A 19,982-nucleotide genomic window follows, 5' to 3' on the forward strand; every position below is an offset into this window, starting at 1 on the left:
ATTATCAATGCCTTTCCCCTAATAATTAGCTCCTCCTTCTGATTATTAACCCATTATTAACTCCCTCCCCGTAATAATTAGCGCCTCCTCTAATTATTAACCCCATTATTAGCCCCTCCCCCTAATTAATAACCCATTATTAACCCTCTGCCCTAATTATTACCCCCCCCTTTATATATTAGCCCTTCCCACCGCTCCTCCCCGCCAACAGGGGGCGCCGTTGCGCTGCCCTCCCAACCCCACCGCCCAATGGGAGGGCTCCTCGGGGGGGTTGGGGGGGGGTGGGGGCGTGGCCTCGGCGCCCCGCCCCCTTTTAAGCCCCGCCCCCTCCCCCCGTTATCTCTCCTTAGGTTTTATTGCGCCGGCGGCGACCGTAAGTGCCAAATTCTCCTTTTTTCACCCCAAAAACCACCCCCACCCCCCCCCCAAAAAATGGGCTCTTCCGCCCCTCCCCCGCCCCCCCCCTTCCTTTCCTCCCAACGCGAAGTGGGGGAGGGGGGGAAAAACACCCCCCAAAAAGCCTCAAAACCACCCAAAATGCCCCAAATCCGGGCGGGTTTCCCTCCCCCCCCCCTCCCCCCCCCGCCACCACCATTTGGCCCCTCCCCCCCCTCGCTTTTGGGTCTTTTTGACCCTTTTTCGGGCGCTTTTTGAGGGATTTTAATGATTTTTTTCCACCCCTTTTTTTTTTTTTTTTAATTTTTTTTTTTTTTTCCCTATTTTTCTCCTTTTTTTTTTTTTTTTTTCCCTTTTTTTTGTGTTTTTTTTTTTTTTTTCTTTTTTTTCCCCCCTTTTTTCGGCTCGGTTTTTCCATCGCTTCCGGCCTTTTTCCGGGCCCCGCCCCCCTCTCCTTTAAGCCCCTCCCCCCTTTCAAGCTCCACCCACTTGAAGCCCCGCCCGACCCCTCCCCCACCCCACTGCCCCCCCTCTTGGAAGTCGCCGCCGAAACCCCTCCCCCCACCCCCCCACCCGGCACCGGAGCGGCTCCAGAGCCCCCCCACGGTAAGAAAGGGGTCGGGGGGGGCGGGGAGGGGGACGGCTCAACCCCATTGATGCCCATTGGGACCCATAGAGACCCACTGGGACCCATAGAGACCCATTGGGACCCATAGAGACCCATTGGGGTCCATAGAGACTCATTGGGGTCCATTGACTCCCACTGGGGTCCATTGGGACCCATAGAGACCCATTGGGACCCATAGAGACCCATTGGGGTCCATTGACTCCCCATTGGGGTCCGTTTGGACCCATAGAGACCCATTGGGGTCCATTGACCCACCACTGGGGTCCATTGGGACCCATAGAGACCCATTGGGGTCCATTGACTCCCCATTGGGGTCCATTGACCCCCATCGGGGTCCGTTGGGACCCATAGAGACCCATTGGGGTCCATTGACCCACCACTGGGGTCCATTGGGACCCATAGAGACCCATTGGGGTCCATTGACTCCCCATTGGGGTCCATTGGGACCCATAGAGACCCATTGGGGTCCATTGACCCACCACTGGGGTCCATTGGGACCCATAGAGACCCATTGGGGTCCATTGACCCACCACTGGGGTCCATTGGGACCCATAGAGACCCATTGGGGTACATTGACTCCCCATTGGGGTCCATTGGCACCCATAGAGACCCATTGGGGTCCATTGACTCCCCATTGGGGTCCATTGGGACCCATAGAGACCCATTGGGGTCCATTGACCCACCACTGGGGTCCATTGGGACCCATAGAGACCCATTGGGGTCCATTGACTCCCCATTGGGGTCCATTGGGACCCATAGAGACCCATTGGGGTCCATTGACCCCCATCGGGGTCCGTTGGGACCCATAGAGACCCATTGGGGTCCATTGACCCCCATTGGGGTCCATTGGGACCCATAGAGCCCTATTGGGGTCCACTAACACCCATTGGGGTCCATTGACCCCCATTGCCCCCCATTGGTGACCATTGAGCCCCACTGGGGTCCATTGCCCCCCATTGGCATCCATTGACCCCCACTGGGGCCCATTGACCCCCATTGGGATCCATTGACTCCCATTGGGCTCCATAGAGCCAACGGGCCATCAGGTCTACCCCATTGACATCCATTGACCCCCACTGGGGCCCATTGACCCCCATTGGGATCCATTGACTCCCATTGGGCTCCATAGAGCCAATGGGCCATCAGGTCTACCCCATTGACATCCATTGACCCCCATTGGGATCCATTGACCCCTGTTGCCATCCATTAACCCCTGTTGGTGTCCATTGACCCCCATTGGCATCCATTGACCCCCATTGGGCTCCATTAACCCCTGTTGGTGTCCATTGACCCCCATTGGTGTCCATTGACTCCCATTGGGGTCTATAGAGCCAATGGGCCATCAGTTCTCTACTATTGGCGTCCATTGCCCCCCATTGAGATCCATTGACCCCCATTGGTGTCCGTTGACCCCCATTGGTGTCCGTTGACCCCCATTGCCACCCATTGACCTCCATTGGTGTCCATTGCCCCCCATTGAGTTCCATTGCCCCCCCATTGGTGTCCATTGACCCCCATTGGTGTCCGTTGACCCCCATTGCCACCCATTGACCTCCATTGGTGTCCATTGCCCCCCATTGAGTTCCATTGCCCCCCCATTGGTGTCCATTGACCCCCATTGGTGTCCATTGACCCCCATTGCCACCCATTGACCTCCATTGGTGTCCATTGCCCCCCATTGAGTTCCATTGCCCCCCCATTGGTGTCCGTTGACCCCCATTGCCACCCATTGACCTCCATTGGCGTCCATTGCCCCTCCATTGGTGTCCATTGACCCCCATTGGTGTCCATTGACCCCCATTGGTGTCCATTGCCGCCCATTGAGTTCCATTGCCCCCCCATTGGTGTCCATTGCCACCCATTGAGTTCCATTGCCCCCCCATTGGTGTCCTTTGCCCCCCATTGAGTTCCATTGCCCCCCCATTGGTGTCCATTGACCCCCATTGCCATCCATTGCCCCCCATTGGCCTCATTGCCCCCCATCATACCCCATCCCCCCAATCCTCCATTAACCCCCCTTTCCCCCCCCCCCCCCCCCCCAAGCTCCCCCCCCCTTCCCCCGACCCCCAACCCCCCGTCCCCGCCCCCCGGAACCTCCCCCCCCCCCCCCCGCCATGGCCAGCAACGTGACGAACAAGACGGACCCGCGCTCCATGAACTCGCGGGTGTTCATCGGCAACCTGAACACGCTGGTGGTGAAGAAGAGCGACGTGGAGGCCATCTTCGCCAAGTACGGCAAGATCGTGGGCTGCTCGGTGCACAAGGGCTTCGCCTTCGTGCAGTACGTCAACGAGCGCAACGCCCGCGCCGCCGTGGCCGGCGAGGACGGCCGCATGATCGCCGGGCAGGTGCTGGGTGAGTGCGTGCGGGGGGGGGAGATGGGGGGGAGATGGGGGGGACGTGGGGTTTGGTAGGGGGGGGATGTGGGGTTTGGTAGGGGGGGGATGTGGGGTTTGGTATGGGGGGATGTGGGGTTTGGTATGGGGGGATGTGGGGTTTGGTAGGGGGGGGATGTGGGGTTTGGTATGGGGGGATGTGGGGTTTGGTATGGGGGGACGTGGGGTTTGGTAGGGGGGGGATGTGGGGTTTGGTATGGGGGGATGTGGGGTTTGGTATGGGGGGATGTGGGGTTTGGTATGGGGGGATGTGGGGTTTGGTATGGGGGGGATGTGGGGTTTGGTATGGGGGGATGTGGGGTTTGGTATGGGGGGATGTGGGGTTTGGTATGAGGGGGAGATGGGGTTTGGTATGGGGGGATGTGGGGTTTGGTATGGGGGGGATGTGGGGTTTGGTATGGGGGGATGTGGGGTTTGGTATGGGGGGGATGTGGGGTTTGGTATGGGGGGGATGTGGGGTTTGGTATGGGGGGATGTGGGGTTTGGTATGGGGGGATGTGGGGTTTGGTATGGGGGGATGTGGGGTTTGGTATGGGGGGGATGTGGGGTTTGGTATGGGGGGGATGTGGGGTTTGGTATGGGGGGATGTGGGGTTTGGTATGGGGGGGATGTGGGGTTTGGTATGAGGGGGATGTGGGGTTTGGTATGGGGGGATGTGGGGTTTGGTATGGGGGGACGTGGGGTTTGGTATGGGGGGGATGTGGGGTTTGGTATGAGGGGGATGTGGGGTTTGGTATGGGGGGGATGTGGGGTTTGGTATGGGGGGGATGTGGGGTTTGGTATGGGGGGGATGTGGGGTTTGGTATGGGGGGATGTGGGGTTTGGTATGGGGGGATATGGGGGTTCAATGGGGGGGATATGGGGGTTCAATGGGGGGATATGGGGGTTCAATGGGGGGATATGGGGGTTCAATGGGGGGGATGTTGGGTTTGGTATGGGGGGGATGTTGGTTTGATATGGGGGGGAAATAGGGGTTCAATGTGGGGTTCACTGGGGTTTGATGTGGGGGGCTCAGTGAGAAACCTGTTGGGGTCCATTAAGGCAATGGGGCGTCAGGTCTGCCCCCACTGGGGTCCTTTAACCCCCATTGGGATCCACTGACCCCCCTTGGGGTCCATTGACCCTCATTGGGATCCATTGACCCCCATTGGGATCCACTGACCCCCCTTGGGGTCCATTGACCCTCATTGGGATCCATTGACCCCCATTGGGATCTATTAACCCCCACTGGGGTCCTTTAACCCCCATAGGGATCCCTTGACGCCCCCTGGGGGCCATAGGGGCAATGGGATACCAGGTCTACCCCTATTGAGGTCCATAGGGCCCCAGTGGGGCCCATTGAGCCCCATTGATGTCTATAGAGCCGCATTGGGATCCATTGACTCCCATTGGGATCCATTGACCCCCGTTGTGTTCCATTGACCCCCATTGAGATCCATTGACCGTCATAGGGATCCATTGACCCCCATAGGGATCCATTGACCCCTATTGAGGTTCATAGAGTCCTATTGATGTCTGTAGAGCTCCATTGGGATCCATTGACCCTCATAGGGATCCATTGAGCCCTGTTGAGGTTCATAGAGTCCCATTGATGTCTATAGAGCTCCATTGGGTTCCATTGACCCTCATAGGGATCCATTGAGCCCTGTTGAGGTTCATAGAGTCCCATTGATGTCTATAGAGCTCCATTGGGATCCATTGACCCCCATAGGTATCCATTGAGCCCTGTTGAGGTTCATAGAGTCCCATTGATGTCTATAGAGCTCCATTGGGATCCACTGACCCTCATAGGGATCCATTGAGCCCTGTTGAGGTTCATAGAGTCCCATTGATGTCTATAGAGCTCCATTGGGATCCATTGACCCCCATTGGGATCCATTGACCCCCATTGGCCTCCATTTACTCCCATTGGAGTGCATTGCCCCCCATTGAGATCCATTGACTCCCATTGGGATCCATTGAACCCCATAGGGCTCCATTGACCCCCATTGGGATCTATAGAGCCAACGGGCCACCAGTTTTACTCCTATTGGTGTCCATTGACCCCCGTTGGGTTCCATTGACCCCCATTGGGTTCCATTGACCCCCATTGGTCTCCATTGACCCCCATTGGGATCCATTGACCCCCGTTGGTGTCCATTGACCCCCATTGGTGTCCATTGACCCCCGTTGGTGTCCATTGACCCCCATTGGGTTCCATTGACCCCCATTGGTGTCCATTGACCCCCATTGGTGTCCATTGACCCCCGTTGGGTTCCATTGACCCCCGTTGGTGTCCATTGACCCCCATTGGTGTCCATTGACCCCCATTGGTCTCCATTGACCCCCATTGGGTTCCATTGACCCCCATTGGTGTCCATTGACCCCCATTGGGTTCCATTGACCCCCATTGGTGTCCATTGACCCCCATTGGTGTCCATTGACCCCCGTTGGTGTCCATTGACCCCCATTGGGTTCCATTGACCCCCATTGGTGTCCATTGACCCCCATTGGTGTCCATTGACCCCCATTGGGTTCCATTGACCCCCATTGGTGTCCATTGACCCCCATTGCGCTCCATTGACCCCCATTGCGCTCCATTGACCCCCATTGGGATCTATAGAGCCAACGGGCCACCAGGTCTACCCCCATTGGTGTCCATTGACCCCCGTTGGGTTCCACTGACCCCCATTGGTGTCCATTGACCCCCGTTGGGTTCCATTGACCCCCATTGGTGTCCATTGACCCCCATTGGGTTCCATTGACCCCCATTGGTGTCCATTGACCCCCATTGCGCTCCATTGACCCCCATTGGGATCTATAGAGCCAACGGGCCACCAGGTCTACCCCCATTGGTGTCCATTGACCCCCGTTGGGTTCCATTGACCCCCATTGGGTTCCACTGACCCCCATTGGTGTCCATTGACCCCCATTGGGTTCCATTGACCCCCATTGGTCTCCACTGACCCCCATTGGTGTCCATTGACCCCCATTGGGTTCCATTGACCCCCATTGGGTTCCATTGACCCCCATTGGTGTCCATTGACCCCCATTGGTGTCCATTGACCCCCATTGGGATCTATAGAGCTAACGGGCCACCAGGTCTACCCCCATTGGTGTCCATTGACCCCCGTTGGGTTCCATTGACCCCCATTGGGTTCCACTGACCCCCATTGGTGTCCATTGACCCCCATTGGGTTCCATTGACCCCCATTGGTGTCCATTGACCCCCATTGGGTTCCATTGACCCCCATTGGTCTCCACTGACCCCCATTGGTGTCCATTGACCCCCATTGGGTTCCATTGACCCCCATTGGTGTCCATTGACCCCCATTGGTGTCCATTGACCCCCATTGCGCTCCATTGACCCCCATTGCGCTCCATTGACCCCCATTGGGATCTATAGAGCCAACGGGCCACCAGGTCTACCCCCATTGGTGTCCATTGACCCCCATTGGTGTCCATTGACCCCCATTGGTCTCCATTGACCCCCATTGGTGTCCATTGACCCCCATTGGTGTCCATTGACCCCCATTGTGCTCCATTGACCCCCATTGGGATCTATAGAGCCAACGGGCCACCAGGTCTACCCCCATTGGTGTCCATTGACCCCCATTGTGCTCCATTGACCCCCATTGGGATCTATAGAGCCAACGGGCCACCAGGTCTACCCCCATTGGTGTCCATTGACCCCCATTGGGTTCCATTGACCCCCATTGGTCTCCATTGACCCCCATTGGTGTCCATTGACCCCCATTGGTGTCCATTGACCCCCGTTGGTGTCCATTGACCCCCATTGACCCCCACTGACCCCCTTTAACGCGCCGCTATGGGGCTGCCCCCCACATATGCCCCCCCCCCCCCCCAGATATCAACCTGGCGGCCGAGCCGAAGGTGAACCGGGGCAAGGCCGGGGTGAAGCGCTCGGCAGCTGAGCTCTATGGGTCAGTACCTGCCCCACCTTCTCCGGCCCCTCTCGTCAGGTGGGGCCCCACTTGGCTTCTCTTCCCCCCGCCCCTACGGCAGAGCGAGCCCCCTGCCCCCCACATCTCGGGGCCAGGAGGGGCTCTCGGCGGGCTGGGCTCTCACCGCCCTGCTTCTCTGCCCCATAGATCCTCCTTCGACCTCGATTATGACTTCCAGAGGGATTATTACGACAGGTAAGGGGGGAGATGTGGGGCGGGGGGAGCCAAAGAGGGCCTATAGGGACCCATAGAGACACGTAGGGACCCATGGAGAGCCTATAGGGACCCATAGAGACACGTAGGGACCCATGGAGAGCCTATAGGGACCCATAGAGACACGTAGGGACCCATAGAGAGCCTATAGGGACCCATAGAGACACGTAGGGACCCATAGAGAGCCTATAGGGACCCATAGAGAGCCAATGGGGACCCATAGAGAGCCAATGGGCACCCATAGAGACACGTAGGGACCCATAGAGACACGTAGGGACCCATGGAGAGCCTATAGGGACCCATAGAGAGCCCATAGGGACCCATGGAGAGCCTATAGGGACCCATAGAGACACGTAGGGACCCATAGAGAGCCTATAGGGACCCATAGAGAGCCAATGGGGACCCATAGAGAGCCTATAGGGACCCATAGAGAGCCCATAGGGACCCATAGAGAGCCCATAGGGACCCATAGAGAGCCAATGGGGACCCATAGAGACACGTAGGGACCCATGGAGAGCCAGTGGGGACCCATAGAGAGCCTATAGGGACCCATAGAGAGCCAATGGGGACCCATAGAGACACGTAGGGACCCATGGAGAGCCTATAGGGACCCATAGAGAGCCAATGGGGACCCATAGAGAGCCTATAGGGACCCATAGAGACACGTAGGGACCCATAGAGAGCCTATAGGGACCCATAGAGAGCCAATGGGGACCCATAGAGAGCCAATGGGCACCCATAGAGACACGTAGGGACCCATAGAGACACGTAGGGACCCATGGAGAGCCTATAGGGACCCATAGAGACCCCATAGGGACCCATGGAGAGCCTATAGGGACCCATAGAGACACGTAGGGACCCATGGAGAGCCTATAGGGACCCATAGAGAGCCAATGGGGACCCATAGAGAGCCAATGGGCACCCATAGAGACACGTAGGGACCCATAGAGAGCCTATAGGGACCCATAGAGAGCCAATGGGGACCCATAGAGAGCCTATAGGGACCCATAGAGAGCCCATAGGGACCCATAGAGAGCCCATAGGGACCCATAGAGAGCCAATGGGGACCCATAGAGACACGTAGGGACCCATGGAGAGCCAGTGGGGACCCATAGAGAGCCTATAGGGACCCATAGAGAGCCAATGGGGACCCATAGAGACACGTAGGGACCCATAGAGAGCCTATAGGGACCCATAGAGAGCCTATAGGGACCCATAGAGATGCATAGGTGCCGTAAAGGACTCATAGATGATCTATAGAGACCCCATAGAGACCTACAGAGACCCATAGACCCTTTAGAGACCCCATAGAGACCCACAGAGCCCCCATAGAGATCCATAGAGACCCCATAGCGACCCATAGAGACCCCATAGAGACCTACAGAGACCCATAGACCCTTTAGAGACCCCATAGAGACCCACAGAGCCCCCATAGAGATCCATAGAGACCCCATAGCGACCCATAGAGACCCATAGAGAGCTTAGAGACCCCATAGAGACCCATAGGGTCCCCATAGAGCCCCATAGGAACCACATAGAGACCCATAGAGATCCATAGAGAGCCATAGTGACCCATAGAGACCCTATAGAGACCTATAGGGCCCCATGAAGACCCATAGAGCCCCACAGATGCCCCATAGAGAAACTATAGAGCCTCATAGAAGCCCCATGGAGCACTATAGAGGCTGCATAGATACGCCATAGAGACCCATAGAAACCCATAGAGGCTCCATAGAGACCCATAGAAACCCCATAGAGCCCCATAGATACCCCATAGAGTGCCATAGAGACCCCATAGACCCCATAGAGAACCATAGAAACCCCAGAGAGCCCCATAGAGACCCCATAGGTACCCCGTAGAGTGCCATAGAGACCCATAGACCCCATAGAGACCCATAGAGACCCATAGAGACCCCATAGAGACCCCATAGAGCCCCACAGGGACCCATAGGAACCCCATAGAGACCCCACTGAGAAACTATAGAGCCCCATAGAAACCACATGGAGCCCCATGGAGATGCCATAGAGACCCCATAGAGACCCCATAGAGACCCATAGAGACCCATAGAGCTCCATAGAGACCCCATAGATACCCCATAGAGTGCCATAGAGCCCCATAGAAACCCCATAGATACCCCATAGAGTGTCATAGAGACCCATAGACCCCATAGAGACCCATAGGAACCCCATAAAGACCCATAGAGACCCCATAGAGCGCCATAGAGACCCATAGAGTGCCATAGAGCCCCATAGAAACCCCATAGATACCCCATAGAGTGTCATAGAGACCCATAGGCCCCATAGAGACCCATAGGAACCCCATAGGGACCCATAGGAACCCCATAAAGACCTGTAGAGACCCCATAGAGCGCCATAGAGACCCATAGAGTGCCATAGAGCCCCATAGAAACCCCATAGGTACCCCATAGAGTGTCATAGAGACCCATAGGCCCCATAGAGACCCATAGGAACCCCATAGGGACCCATAGGAACCCCATAAAGACCTGTAGAGACCCCATAGAGCGCCATAGAGACCCATAGAGTGCCATAGAGCCCCATAGAAACCCCATAGAGACCCCATAGAAACCCCATAGAGCCCCATAGAAACCCCATAGATACCCCGTAGAGCCCCATAGAAACCCCATAGAGACCCCATAGAGCTCCATAGAGACCCCCAGAGCCCCGTAGCGACCCCCCCCGGCCTTGGCTGAGGCGCCGTTCCGGCCCCCCCCCAGGATGTACAGCTACCCGGCGCGGGTGCCCCCGCCGCCCCCCATCGCCCGCGCCGTGGTGCCCTCCAAGCGGCAGCGGGTCTCCGGCAACACCTCCCGCCGGGGCAAGAGCTTCAACAGCAAGAGCGGCCAGCGCGGCTCCTCCTCCAAGTCCTCCAAGGGTACTTATGGGGCGGCTATGGGGCGGCTGTGGGGCGGCTGTGGGGCTCTATGGGGCTCTGTAGAGCTCTACCGGCTGGCGGCGGAGGGGGAAAGGGGGAGCGCGCTGCGGCGCGGCCACCAGGGGGCGGTATAGTGCCGAGGGGGCGGGGCCAGGCGAGGCCACGCCCCCCCCCCCCCCCCCGCGCTCCCTTGGCCGATGGGGGGGGGTTTGGGGTGATTTTGGGGTGGATTTGGTCATTTTTGGGGTGGATTTGGGTGATTTTGGGGGTCATTTTGGGTGGATTTGGAGAAATCTGAGTCATTTTGGGCAAATTTGGGGTGGATTTGGTCCGTTTTGGGGTGGATTTGGTCGATTTTGGGCTGGATTTGGTCAAGTTTGGGGTGAATTTGGTCGATTTTCGGGTGGATTTGGTCAAGTTTGGGGTGAATTTGGTCGATTTCGGGGTGAATTTGGTCGATTTGGGGGTGAATTTCGTCGATTTGGGGTCATTTTGGGTGGATTTGGACAAATTTGGGGTGAATTTGGTTCAGTTTTGGGGCATTTTGAGGAAGTTTGGTCAAGTTTGGGGTGAATTTGGTCAGATTTGGGTCATTTGGAGTGAATTCTGTCAAATTTCAGGCAGATTTGGTCAAATTTTGGGTCATTTTTAGTGAATTTGATCAAATTTGGGGTGACTTTGCTCAAATTTGGGACATTTTGGGTAAATTTGGTCAAATTCCGGATGGATTTGGTCCATTTTGGGTGAATTTTGTCAATTTTGGGGTGAATTTGGCCAAATTTGGGTCATTTGGAGTGAATTCGGTCAAATTTGGGGTGGATTTGGTTGATTTTAGGGCATTCGGGGTGAATTTAGTCCATTTTGGATCATTTTGGGCCAAATCTGGTCAATTTGGGGGCATTTTGGGTGAATTTGGCTCATTTTTGGTGACTTCGGTGAATTTGGGCTGAATTTGGCAAGATTTGGCCCATTTTGGGCTGAATTTCATCAATTTTGGGCTGAATTTTGTTGATTTTGGCCCATTTTGGCCTGAATTTGGTCGATTTTGGGCTGAATTTGATCAATTTTGTCAATTTTGGCCCAAATTTGGTCAATTTTGGGCTGAATTTGATCAATTTTGGTGTATTCTGGGCTGAATTTTGTCAATTTGGGGCTGATTTTGATCCGGTTTTGTCAATTTTGGGCCGAATTTTTTCGATTTTGGCCCTTTTTGGCCTGAATTCGGTCAATTTAGGGTTGAATTTTGTCAGTTTTCGGCTGAATTTGATCGATTTTTGTCAATTTTGGGCTGAATTTGATCCATTTTTGTCAATTTTGAGCTGAATTTGATAAATTTTTGTCAATTTTGGGCTGAATTTGATCCATTTTTGTCGATTTTGAGCTGAATTTTGGCCCATTTGGGGCTGAACTTTGTCGATTTTGGTTGAATTTGACCGATTTTTGTCAATTTTGGGCTGAATTCTGTCAATTTTGGTTGAATTTGACCAATTTTTGTCGATTTTGGGCTGGATTTTGTCCATTTCGGCTCATTTTGGGCTGAATTTGATGGATTTTGGCCCTTTTTGGGCTGAATTTTGTCGATTTTGGCCCATTTTGGGCTGAATTTTGTTGATTTTGGCTCATTTTGGGCTGAATTTGATGGATTTTGGCCCTTTTTGGGCTGAATTTTGTCGATTTTGGCTCATTTTGGGCTGAATTTGATGGATTTTGGCCCTTTTTGGGCTGAATTTTGTCAATTTTGGCTCATTTTGGGCTGAATTTGATGGATTTTGGCCTTTTTTGGGCTGAATTTTGTTGATTTTGGCTCATTTTGGGCTGAATTTGATGGATTTTGGCCCTTTTGGGGCTGAATTTTGTCGATTTTGGCCCATTTTGGGCTGAATTTTGTCGATTTTGGCCCATTTTCGGCTGAATTTTGTCGATTTTGGCTCATTTTGGGCTGAATTTGATGGATTTTGGCCCTTTTTGGGCTGAATTTTGTCGATTTTGGCTCATTTTGGGCTGAATTTGATGGATTTTGGCCCTTTTTGGGCTGAATTTTGTCGATTTTGGCCCATTTTGGGCTGAATTTTGTTGATTTTGGCTCATTTTGGGCTGAATTTGATGGATTTTGGCCCTTTTTGGGCTGAATTTTGTCGATTTTGGCTCATTTTGGGCTGAATTTGATGGATTTTGGCCCTTTTTGGGCTGAATTTTGTTGATTTTGGCTCATTTTGGGCTGAATTTGATGGATTTTGGCCCTTTTTGGGCTGAATTTTGTCGATTTTGGCCCATTTTGGGCTGAATTTTGTCGATTTTGGCCCATTTTCGGCTGAATTTTGTCGATTTTGGCTCATTTTGGGCTGAATTTGATGGATTTTGGCCCTTTTTGGGCTGAATTTTGTCGATTTTGGCTCATTTTGGGCTGAATTTGATGGATTTTGGCCCTTTTTGGGCTGAATTTTGTCGATTTTGGCCCATTTTGGGCTGAATTTTGTTGATTTTGGCTCATTTTGGGCTGAATTTGATGGATTTTGGCCCTTTTTGGGCTGAATTTTGTCGATTTTGGCCCTTTTTGGGCTGAATTTTGTCGATTTTGGCCCTTTTTGGGCTGAATTTGGCCGCTTTTGGGTGCGTTGCAGTGAAGGGCGACGACCTGCAGAGCATCAAGAAGGAGCTGAGCCAGATCAAGCAGAAGGTGGACGCGCTGCTGGAGAGCCTGGAGCGCCTCGAGAGGGAGCAGAGTGAGCGCCCGCCCCACACTTGGGGGGCAGCCCCAGAGAATCTATGGGGCAGAGCCTTGCCGGCGGCGGGGTTGAGCCAGTTGGGGTTGGGGGTTGGTATATGGGGTCCGTAGGTGGATGTATGGTGCTTAGGGGGTGGGATCTATGGGGCGCCCCATAGAATCCATGGGGCTGCCCTATAGAACCTATGGGGCAGAGCCATGCACTTGGGGGGATTGAGCCATTGGGTGTAAGGGGTTGGTATATAGGGTCTATAGGTGGATATATGGTGCTTAGGGGGGGAATCTGTGGGGTGCCCCACAGATTCCATGGGGCTGCCCTATAGAATCTATGGGGCAGAGCCATGCACTTGGGGGGATTGAGCCATTGGGTGTAAGGGGTTGGTATATAGGGTCTATAGGCAGATATATGGTGCTTAGGGGGGGGCATCTATGGGGTGCCCCATAGAATCTATGGGGCAGAGGCAGAGATAGGGGGGGTTGACCCCCTATTGGAACAGGGGTTGGGTCTATGGGGTCCCTATGGGTCTCTATGGGTCTGTATGGGGTCCCTATGGGGTGTCTATGGGTCCCTATGGGGTCTCTGTGGGGTCTCTATGGGTCACTATGGGTCTCTATGGGGTCTCTGTGGGGTCTCTATGGGTCACTATGGGTTTCTGTGGGTCTCTATGGGGTCTCTATGGGGTCTCTATGGGTCCCTATGGGTCACTATGGGGTCTCTATGGGTCCCTATGGGGTCCCTATGGGTCTCTATGGGTCTCTATGGGATCTCTATGGGTCCCTATGGGTCTCTATGGGTCCCTATGGGTCCCTATGGGGTCTCTATGGGATCTCTATGGGTCTCTATGGCGTCTCTATGGGTCCCTATGGGTCCCTATGGGTCTCTATGGGTCTCTATGGGGTCCCTATGGGTCCCTATGGGTCTCTATGGGTCCCTATGGATCTCTATGGGGTCTCTATGGGGTCTCTATGGGTCTCTATGGGGTCTCTATGGGTCTCTATGGCATCTCTATGGGTCCCTATGGGTCCCTATGGGGTCCCTATGGGGTCTCTATGGGTCTCTACGGGTCCCTATGGGGTCTCTATGGGTCTCTCTCTATGGGTCCCTATGGGTCCCTATGGGTCTCTATGGGTCTCTATGGGGTCTCTATGGGTCTCTATGGCATCTCTATGGGTCCCTATGGGTCCCTATGGGGTCTCTAGGGGTCTCTATGTGTCCCTATGGGGTCTCTATGGGTCTCTCTATGGGTCCCTATGGGTCCCTATGGGGTCTCTATGGGTCTCTATGGGTCCCTATGGGGTCTCTATGGGTCCCTATGGGTCTCTATGGGGTCCCTATGGGGTCTCTATGGGTCTCTATGGGGTCTCTATGGGTCCCTATGGGGTCTCTATGGGTCTCTATGGGTCTCTATGGGGTCTCTATGGGTCCCTATGGGGTCTCTATGAGGTCCCTATGGGGTCTCTATGGGTCTCTATGGGGTCCCTATGGGTCTCTATGGGTCTCTATGGGTCTCTATGGGTCCCTATGGGGTCTCTATGGGTCTCTATGGGTCTCTATGGGGTCCCTATGGGTCCCTATGGGTCTCTATGGGTCCCTATGGATCTCTATGGGGTCTCTATGGGGTCTCTATGGGTCTCTATGGGGTCTCTATGGGTCTCTATGGCATCTCTATGGGTCCCTATGGGTCCCTATGGGGTCCCTATGGGGTCTCTATGGGTCTCTACGGGTCCCTATGGGGTCTCTATGGGTCTCTCTCTATGGGTCCCTATGGGTCCCTATGGGTCTCTATGGGTCTCTATGGGGTCTCTATGGGTCTCTATGGCATCTCTATGGGTCCCTATGGGTCCCTATGGGGTCTCTAGGGGTCTCTATGTGTCCCTATGGGGTCTCTATGGGTCTCTCTATGGGTCCCTATGGGTCCCTATGGGGTCTCTATGGGTCTCTATGGGTCCCTATGGGGTCTCTATGGGTCCCTATGGGTCTCTATGGGGTCCCTATGGGGTCTCTATGGGTCTCTATGGGGTCTCTATGGGTCCCTATGGGGTCTCTATGGGTCTCTATGGGTCTCTATGGGGTCTCTATGGGTCCCTATGGGGTCTCTATGAGGTCCCTATGGGGTCTCTATGGGTCTCTATGGGGTCCCTATGGGTCTCTATGGGTCTCTATGGGTCTCTATGGGTCCCTATGGGGTCTCTATGGGTCTCTAGGGGTCTCTATGGGTCTCTGTGAGGTCCCTATGGGGTCTCTATGGGTCCCTATGGGTCCCTATGGGTCTCTATGGGTCTCTATGGGTCTCTACCGGTCCCTATGGGTCTCTATGGGTCCCTATGGGGTCTCTATGTGTCCCTATGGGGTCTCTATGGGTCTCTGTGAGGTCCCTATGGGGTCTCTATGGGTCTCTATGGGGCAGCCCCATAGCCCCCCCCCCCCCCTCTGTGTCTCTCCCCTCCCCCCGCAGAGCTGAAGAGCGAGAAGGCGGAGGAGGAGCTGTGCGGGGGCGGGGCCGGCGCGGGGGGCGGGGCCAAGAAGGAGGAAGGGGCCGGCGGGGGCGGGGGGAAGGGCGACGGCGACGACTCCCCCGAGGAGGGAGACCTGGAGGAGGAGGAGCCCGAGGAGCGCGAGCACGAGCAGGTGGGGGCGGGGCTAGGGGGCGCTAGGGGGGGCTATGGGGGATATGGGGGATATGGGGGGCTATGGGGGGGTGGGGCTATGGGGCGCTATGGGGCTATGGGGGATATGGGGGGATATGGGGGCTATGGGGAGTGTGGGGCTATGGGGGGCTATGGGGCGCTATGGGGCTATGAGGGATATGGGGGATATGGGGGATATGGGGGGATATGGGGGGCTATGGGGGGTGTGGGGCTATGGGGGATATGGGGGGCTATGGGGGGTGTGGGGCTATGGGGGGCTATGGGGGGTGTGGGGCTATGGGGGGCTATGGGGGGGGTGGGGCTATGGGGGGCTATGGGGGTGTGGGGCTATGGGGGATATGGGGGGTGTGGGGCTATGGGGGTGTGGGGCTATGGGGGGCTATGGGGGGGGTGGGGCTATGGGGCGCTATGGGGGGTGTGGGGCTATGGGGGTGTGGGGCTATGGGGGATATGGGGCTATGGGGGGCTATGGGGGGTGTGGGGCTATGGGGGTGTGGGGCTATGGGGGGCTATGGGGGGTGTGGGGCTATGGGGGGCTATGGGGGGTGTGGGGGGTGTGGGGCTATGGGGGTGTGGGGCTATGGGAGGCTATGGGGGTGTGGGGCTATGGGGGTGTGGGGCTATGGGGGGCTATGGGGGTGTGGGGCTATGGGGGTGTGGGGCTATGGGGGTATGGGGCGCTATGGTGTGGGGGCTATGTGGGGCTATGGGGGTGTGGGGCTATGGGGGGCTATGGGGGTGTGGGGCTATGGGGGTGTGGGGCTATGGGGCTGGGCCATAGGGATTGGGGGGATGGGGATGGGGGGTGGGGCTATGGGGGGTTATGGGGGGGGGTGGGGCTGACCCATAGGGATGGGGGAAATGGGGGGGGGGTGTGGGGCTATTGGGGGGGATGGGGCTGAGCTGGGGGGGGTGGGGGGATGTGGGGCTGACCTATAGAGGTGGGGAGATGGGGGGTGCTGTGGGGCTTGGACCTATAGGGGGCTATGGGGCTGAGCCATAAGGATGGGGGGGATGGGGGTTGGGGATTTGGGGCTTTGGGGGGTGTGGGGCTGAGTCATAGAGATGGGGGGATGGGGTGTGGGGCTATGGGGCTGGGCCATAGGGATGGGGGTGTGGGGGGGGTGGGGCTATGGGGGGGTGTGGAGCTGACCCATAGAGCTGTGGGACATGGGGGGATATGGGGATGGGATGTGGATCTATGGGGCTGCGATGCGGAGCTGTGGGGCTGGGACATGGATCTGTGGGGCTGCCCCCTAAATCTCTAGGGCTAGGTCCCTCCCCCTAGGCCGTATGGGTCCCGCCCCATAGAACCTATAGGCCCAATAGGTCCTACCCCATAGACCCTATGGGTCCAGCCCCATAGAACCTAGAGGTCCCACCCATAGAACCTATAGGCCCTGCCCCATAGAACCTAGGGGTCCAGCCCCATAGAACCTACAAGCCCTACCCCATAGAACCTATGGGTCCAGCCCCATAGAACCTAGAGGCCCCACCCCATAGAACCTATAAGCCCTACCCCATAGAACCTATGGGTCCAGCCCCATAGACCCTACAGGCCCCGCCCCATAGAACCTATGAGTCCAGCCCCATAGAACCTATAAGCCCCACCCCATAGAACCTATAAGCCCTACCCCATAGAACCTATGGGTCCAGCCCCATAGACCCTACAGGCCCCGCCCCATAGAACCTAGGGGTCCAGCCCCATAGACCCTACAGACCCCGCCCCATAGACCCTATGGCTCCAGCCCCATAGACCCTACAGACCCCGCCCCATAGAACCTAGGGGTCCAGCCCCATAGGCCCTATGGCCCCGGCCCCATAGAATCCATGGGTCCCGCCCCACAGCTCGAGTCCCTGAAGGGCGACGAGAAGGAGGCCGAGGAGGGCGAGGACGACCGCGACAGCGCCAATGGCGAGGACGACTCCTAAGCCCCGCCCCCTCCCCCTCAAGCCCCGCCCCCTACCCACCGCAAGCCCCGCCCCCACCGTGGTGTCGTGACCCCGCCCCCTCCTCCTCAAGCCCCGCCCCCTTTTCCCCACCCCCCCATAGGTCGGGTTAGGCGCGCCCCCGTGACGTCATTGGCCCCGCCCCTTCTCTGGCCACGCCCCCTCCCCCCCCCCCCCCCACTTCCGGTTGATTTTGATACCTTCGGGATTGGCTTCATTAAAGGTGGAAACGTTTGTAACGGGGGGGCTATGGGCGACCGTATATGGGCATGGGGACCGTATATGGGCATGGGGACCGTATATGGGCATGGGGACCGTATATGGGCATGGGGACCGTATATGGGCATAGAGGGACCGTATATGGGCATGGGGACCGTATATGGGCATGGAGGGACCAGATATGGGCATAGGGGGACCAGATATGGGCATAGGGAAACCGTATATGGGCATAGAGGGACCGTATATGGGCATGGGGACCGTATATGGGCATGGAGGGACCAGATATGGGCATAGGGGGACCAGATATGGGCATAGGGAAACCGTATATGGGCATGGGGACCGTATATGGGCATGGGGACCGTATATGGGCATGGGGACCGTATATGGGCATGGAGGGACCAGATATGGGCATGGGGACCGTATATGGGCATGGGGACCGTATATGGGCATGGAGGGACCGTATATGGGCATGGAGGGACCATAGAGGAGCATAGGGAGACGGTATATGGGCATAGAGGGACCATATATGGGCATAGGGGGACCAGATATGGGCATAGAGAGACCGTATATGGGCATAGAGGGACTTAGAGGGACCATATATGGGCATGGTGACCGTATATGGGCATACAGGGACCATATATGGGCATAGGGGGACCAGATATGGGCATAGGGAAACCGTATATGGGCATAGGGAAACTGTATATGGGCATGGGGACCGTATATGGGCATAGGGAGACCGTACATGGGTATACAGAGACCATATATGGGCAGGGAGGGACCATAGAGGGGCATAGAGACCGTATATGGGTGTAGGGAGACTATATATGGGCAGGGAGGGACCGTATAGGGACCATATATGGGCATAGAGGGACCTGGACCATATATGGGCATATAGAGATCATATAGGGACATACAGAGACCATATAGGGGCATGTAGGGAACATACGGTGACCATATATGGATGTATAGAGGCCATGTGGGGACCTAGAGACCATATATGGACATATAGGGACCATATATGGGCATATAGAGACCATATAGGTGCATACAGCGACTATGTATGGGCATACAGGGGCATATAGAGACCATATAGGGGCATATAATGACCATATAGGGATCATATGGGGATCAAGTAGGAATCCTATAGCGACCTATAGAGAGCCTATAGAGATCATATTGGGGCATATAATGATGCATAGAAAGATACAGAGAGCCTATAGGGGCCTATGGGGACGTATAGAGACCATGTAGAGAGCTATGGGGACCTATAGGGACCATATAGGGACAAACGACCTATAGAGAGCCTATAGGGACCTATGGAGACCGACGAGAGGCACAAGATGGCGGCGCCCACGGAGGAAGCGCCACAAACATGGCGGCGCCCATGGAAGGCGTGGACACAGCCAAGATGGCGGCGCCCATATCACCATCACCCCCCCCCCCCTCCCCCAGCCGGAGGCGGGGCCGCTGATTGGTCGGGACGGGGTGGGGTGGTGGCGCCCTTTGATGACGTCATGCAGCAGCGACGCGGCGCCGGCCAATGAATGAGCGCGGGGGGGGGGGTGGTCGGACCTGATTGAGGACCCCCGCGTGGCTGCGGCCCCCAAAGGGGCCCAAACCCGCCCGAAAGGGCCCCGGAATCGGCTCCGGTTGCCCCGAACCCTCCCAAATGACCCCAAAACCGCCTCAAATGGCCCCAAAACCCACCTCAAATTGCCCCAAAACCGCCCAAATTGCACAAAAACCACCTCAAATTGCCCCCAAACCGCCTAAAATGACCCAAAACCTCCTCAAAGTGGCCCAAAAGCACCTCAAATCAGCCCAGAACCACTTCAAATGACCCAAAACCACCTCAAATTGACCCAAAACCACTTAAAATGCCCCAAAACAGCCGGAATTGCTACAAAACCACCTAAAATGACCCAAAACCACTTAAAATGGCCCAAAACCACCTCAAATTGCTCCAAAA

The 19,982-nt window shown here is 56.0% G+C and overlaps 1 protein-coding gene across 3 annotated transcripts; it reads left to right on the forward strand.

Annotated features, from left to right (window-relative positions):
• The first annotated feature begins 3,113 nt into the window (after window positions 1-3,113).
• HNRNPC (heterogeneous nuclear ribonucleoprotein C) lies at window positions 3,114-18,027 on the forward strand. Of its 3 annotated transcripts, none has more exons than XM_080631982.1 (7): window positions 3,118-3,379; window positions 7,268-7,343; window positions 7,512-7,559; window positions 10,313-10,470; window positions 13,092-13,193; window positions 15,652-15,824; window positions 17,693-18,027. In XM_080631982.1, the coding sequence occupies exons 1-7, from the start codon at window positions 3,139-3,141 to the stop codon at window positions 17,774-17,776; spliced, it is 882 nt and encodes a 293-aa protein (XP_080488108.1). In that variant the 5' UTR covers window positions 3,118-3,138; the 3' UTR covers window positions 17,777-18,027. The 3 variants fall into 3 exon arrangements, with proteins under 3 accessions (XP_080488109.1, XP_080488108.1, XP_080488107.1); XM_080631981.1 differs by having other exon boundaries at window positions 3,119-3,379; window positions 7,268-7,382; XM_080631983.1 differs by lacking the exon at window positions 17,693-18,027 and having other exon boundaries at window positions 3,114-3,379; window positions 7,268-7,382; window positions 13,092-13,285; window positions 15,652-15,794.
• Window positions 18,028-19,982: the final 1,955 nt, after the last annotated feature.

The sequence above is a fragment of the Psittacula echo genome (assembly GCF_963264785.1).
Source record: "Psittacula echo genome assembly, chromosome: 19".
In the NCBI taxonomy this organism is placed as follows: Eukaryota; Metazoa; Chordata; class Aves; order Psittaciformes; family Psittacidae; genus Psittacula; species Psittacula echo.

What these genes read in the sequence shown, in the direction of transcription:
- HNRNPC (XM_080631981.1), top strand. Translation starts at nt 3,139, where the DNA reads ATGGCCAGCAACGTGACGAACAAGACGGACCCGCGCTCCATGAACTCG. An exon ending in CAGAGGGATTATTACGACAG is followed by an intron (nt 7,560 to 10,312) that starts GTAAGGGGGGAG and finishes GCCCCCCCCCAG; the next exon opens with GATGTACAGCTACCCGGCGC. An exon ending in GCGCCTCGAGAGGGAGCAGA is followed by an intron (nt 13,194 to 15,651) that starts GTGAGCGCCCGC and finishes CTCCCCCCGCAG; the next exon opens with AGCTGAAGAGCGAGAAGGCG.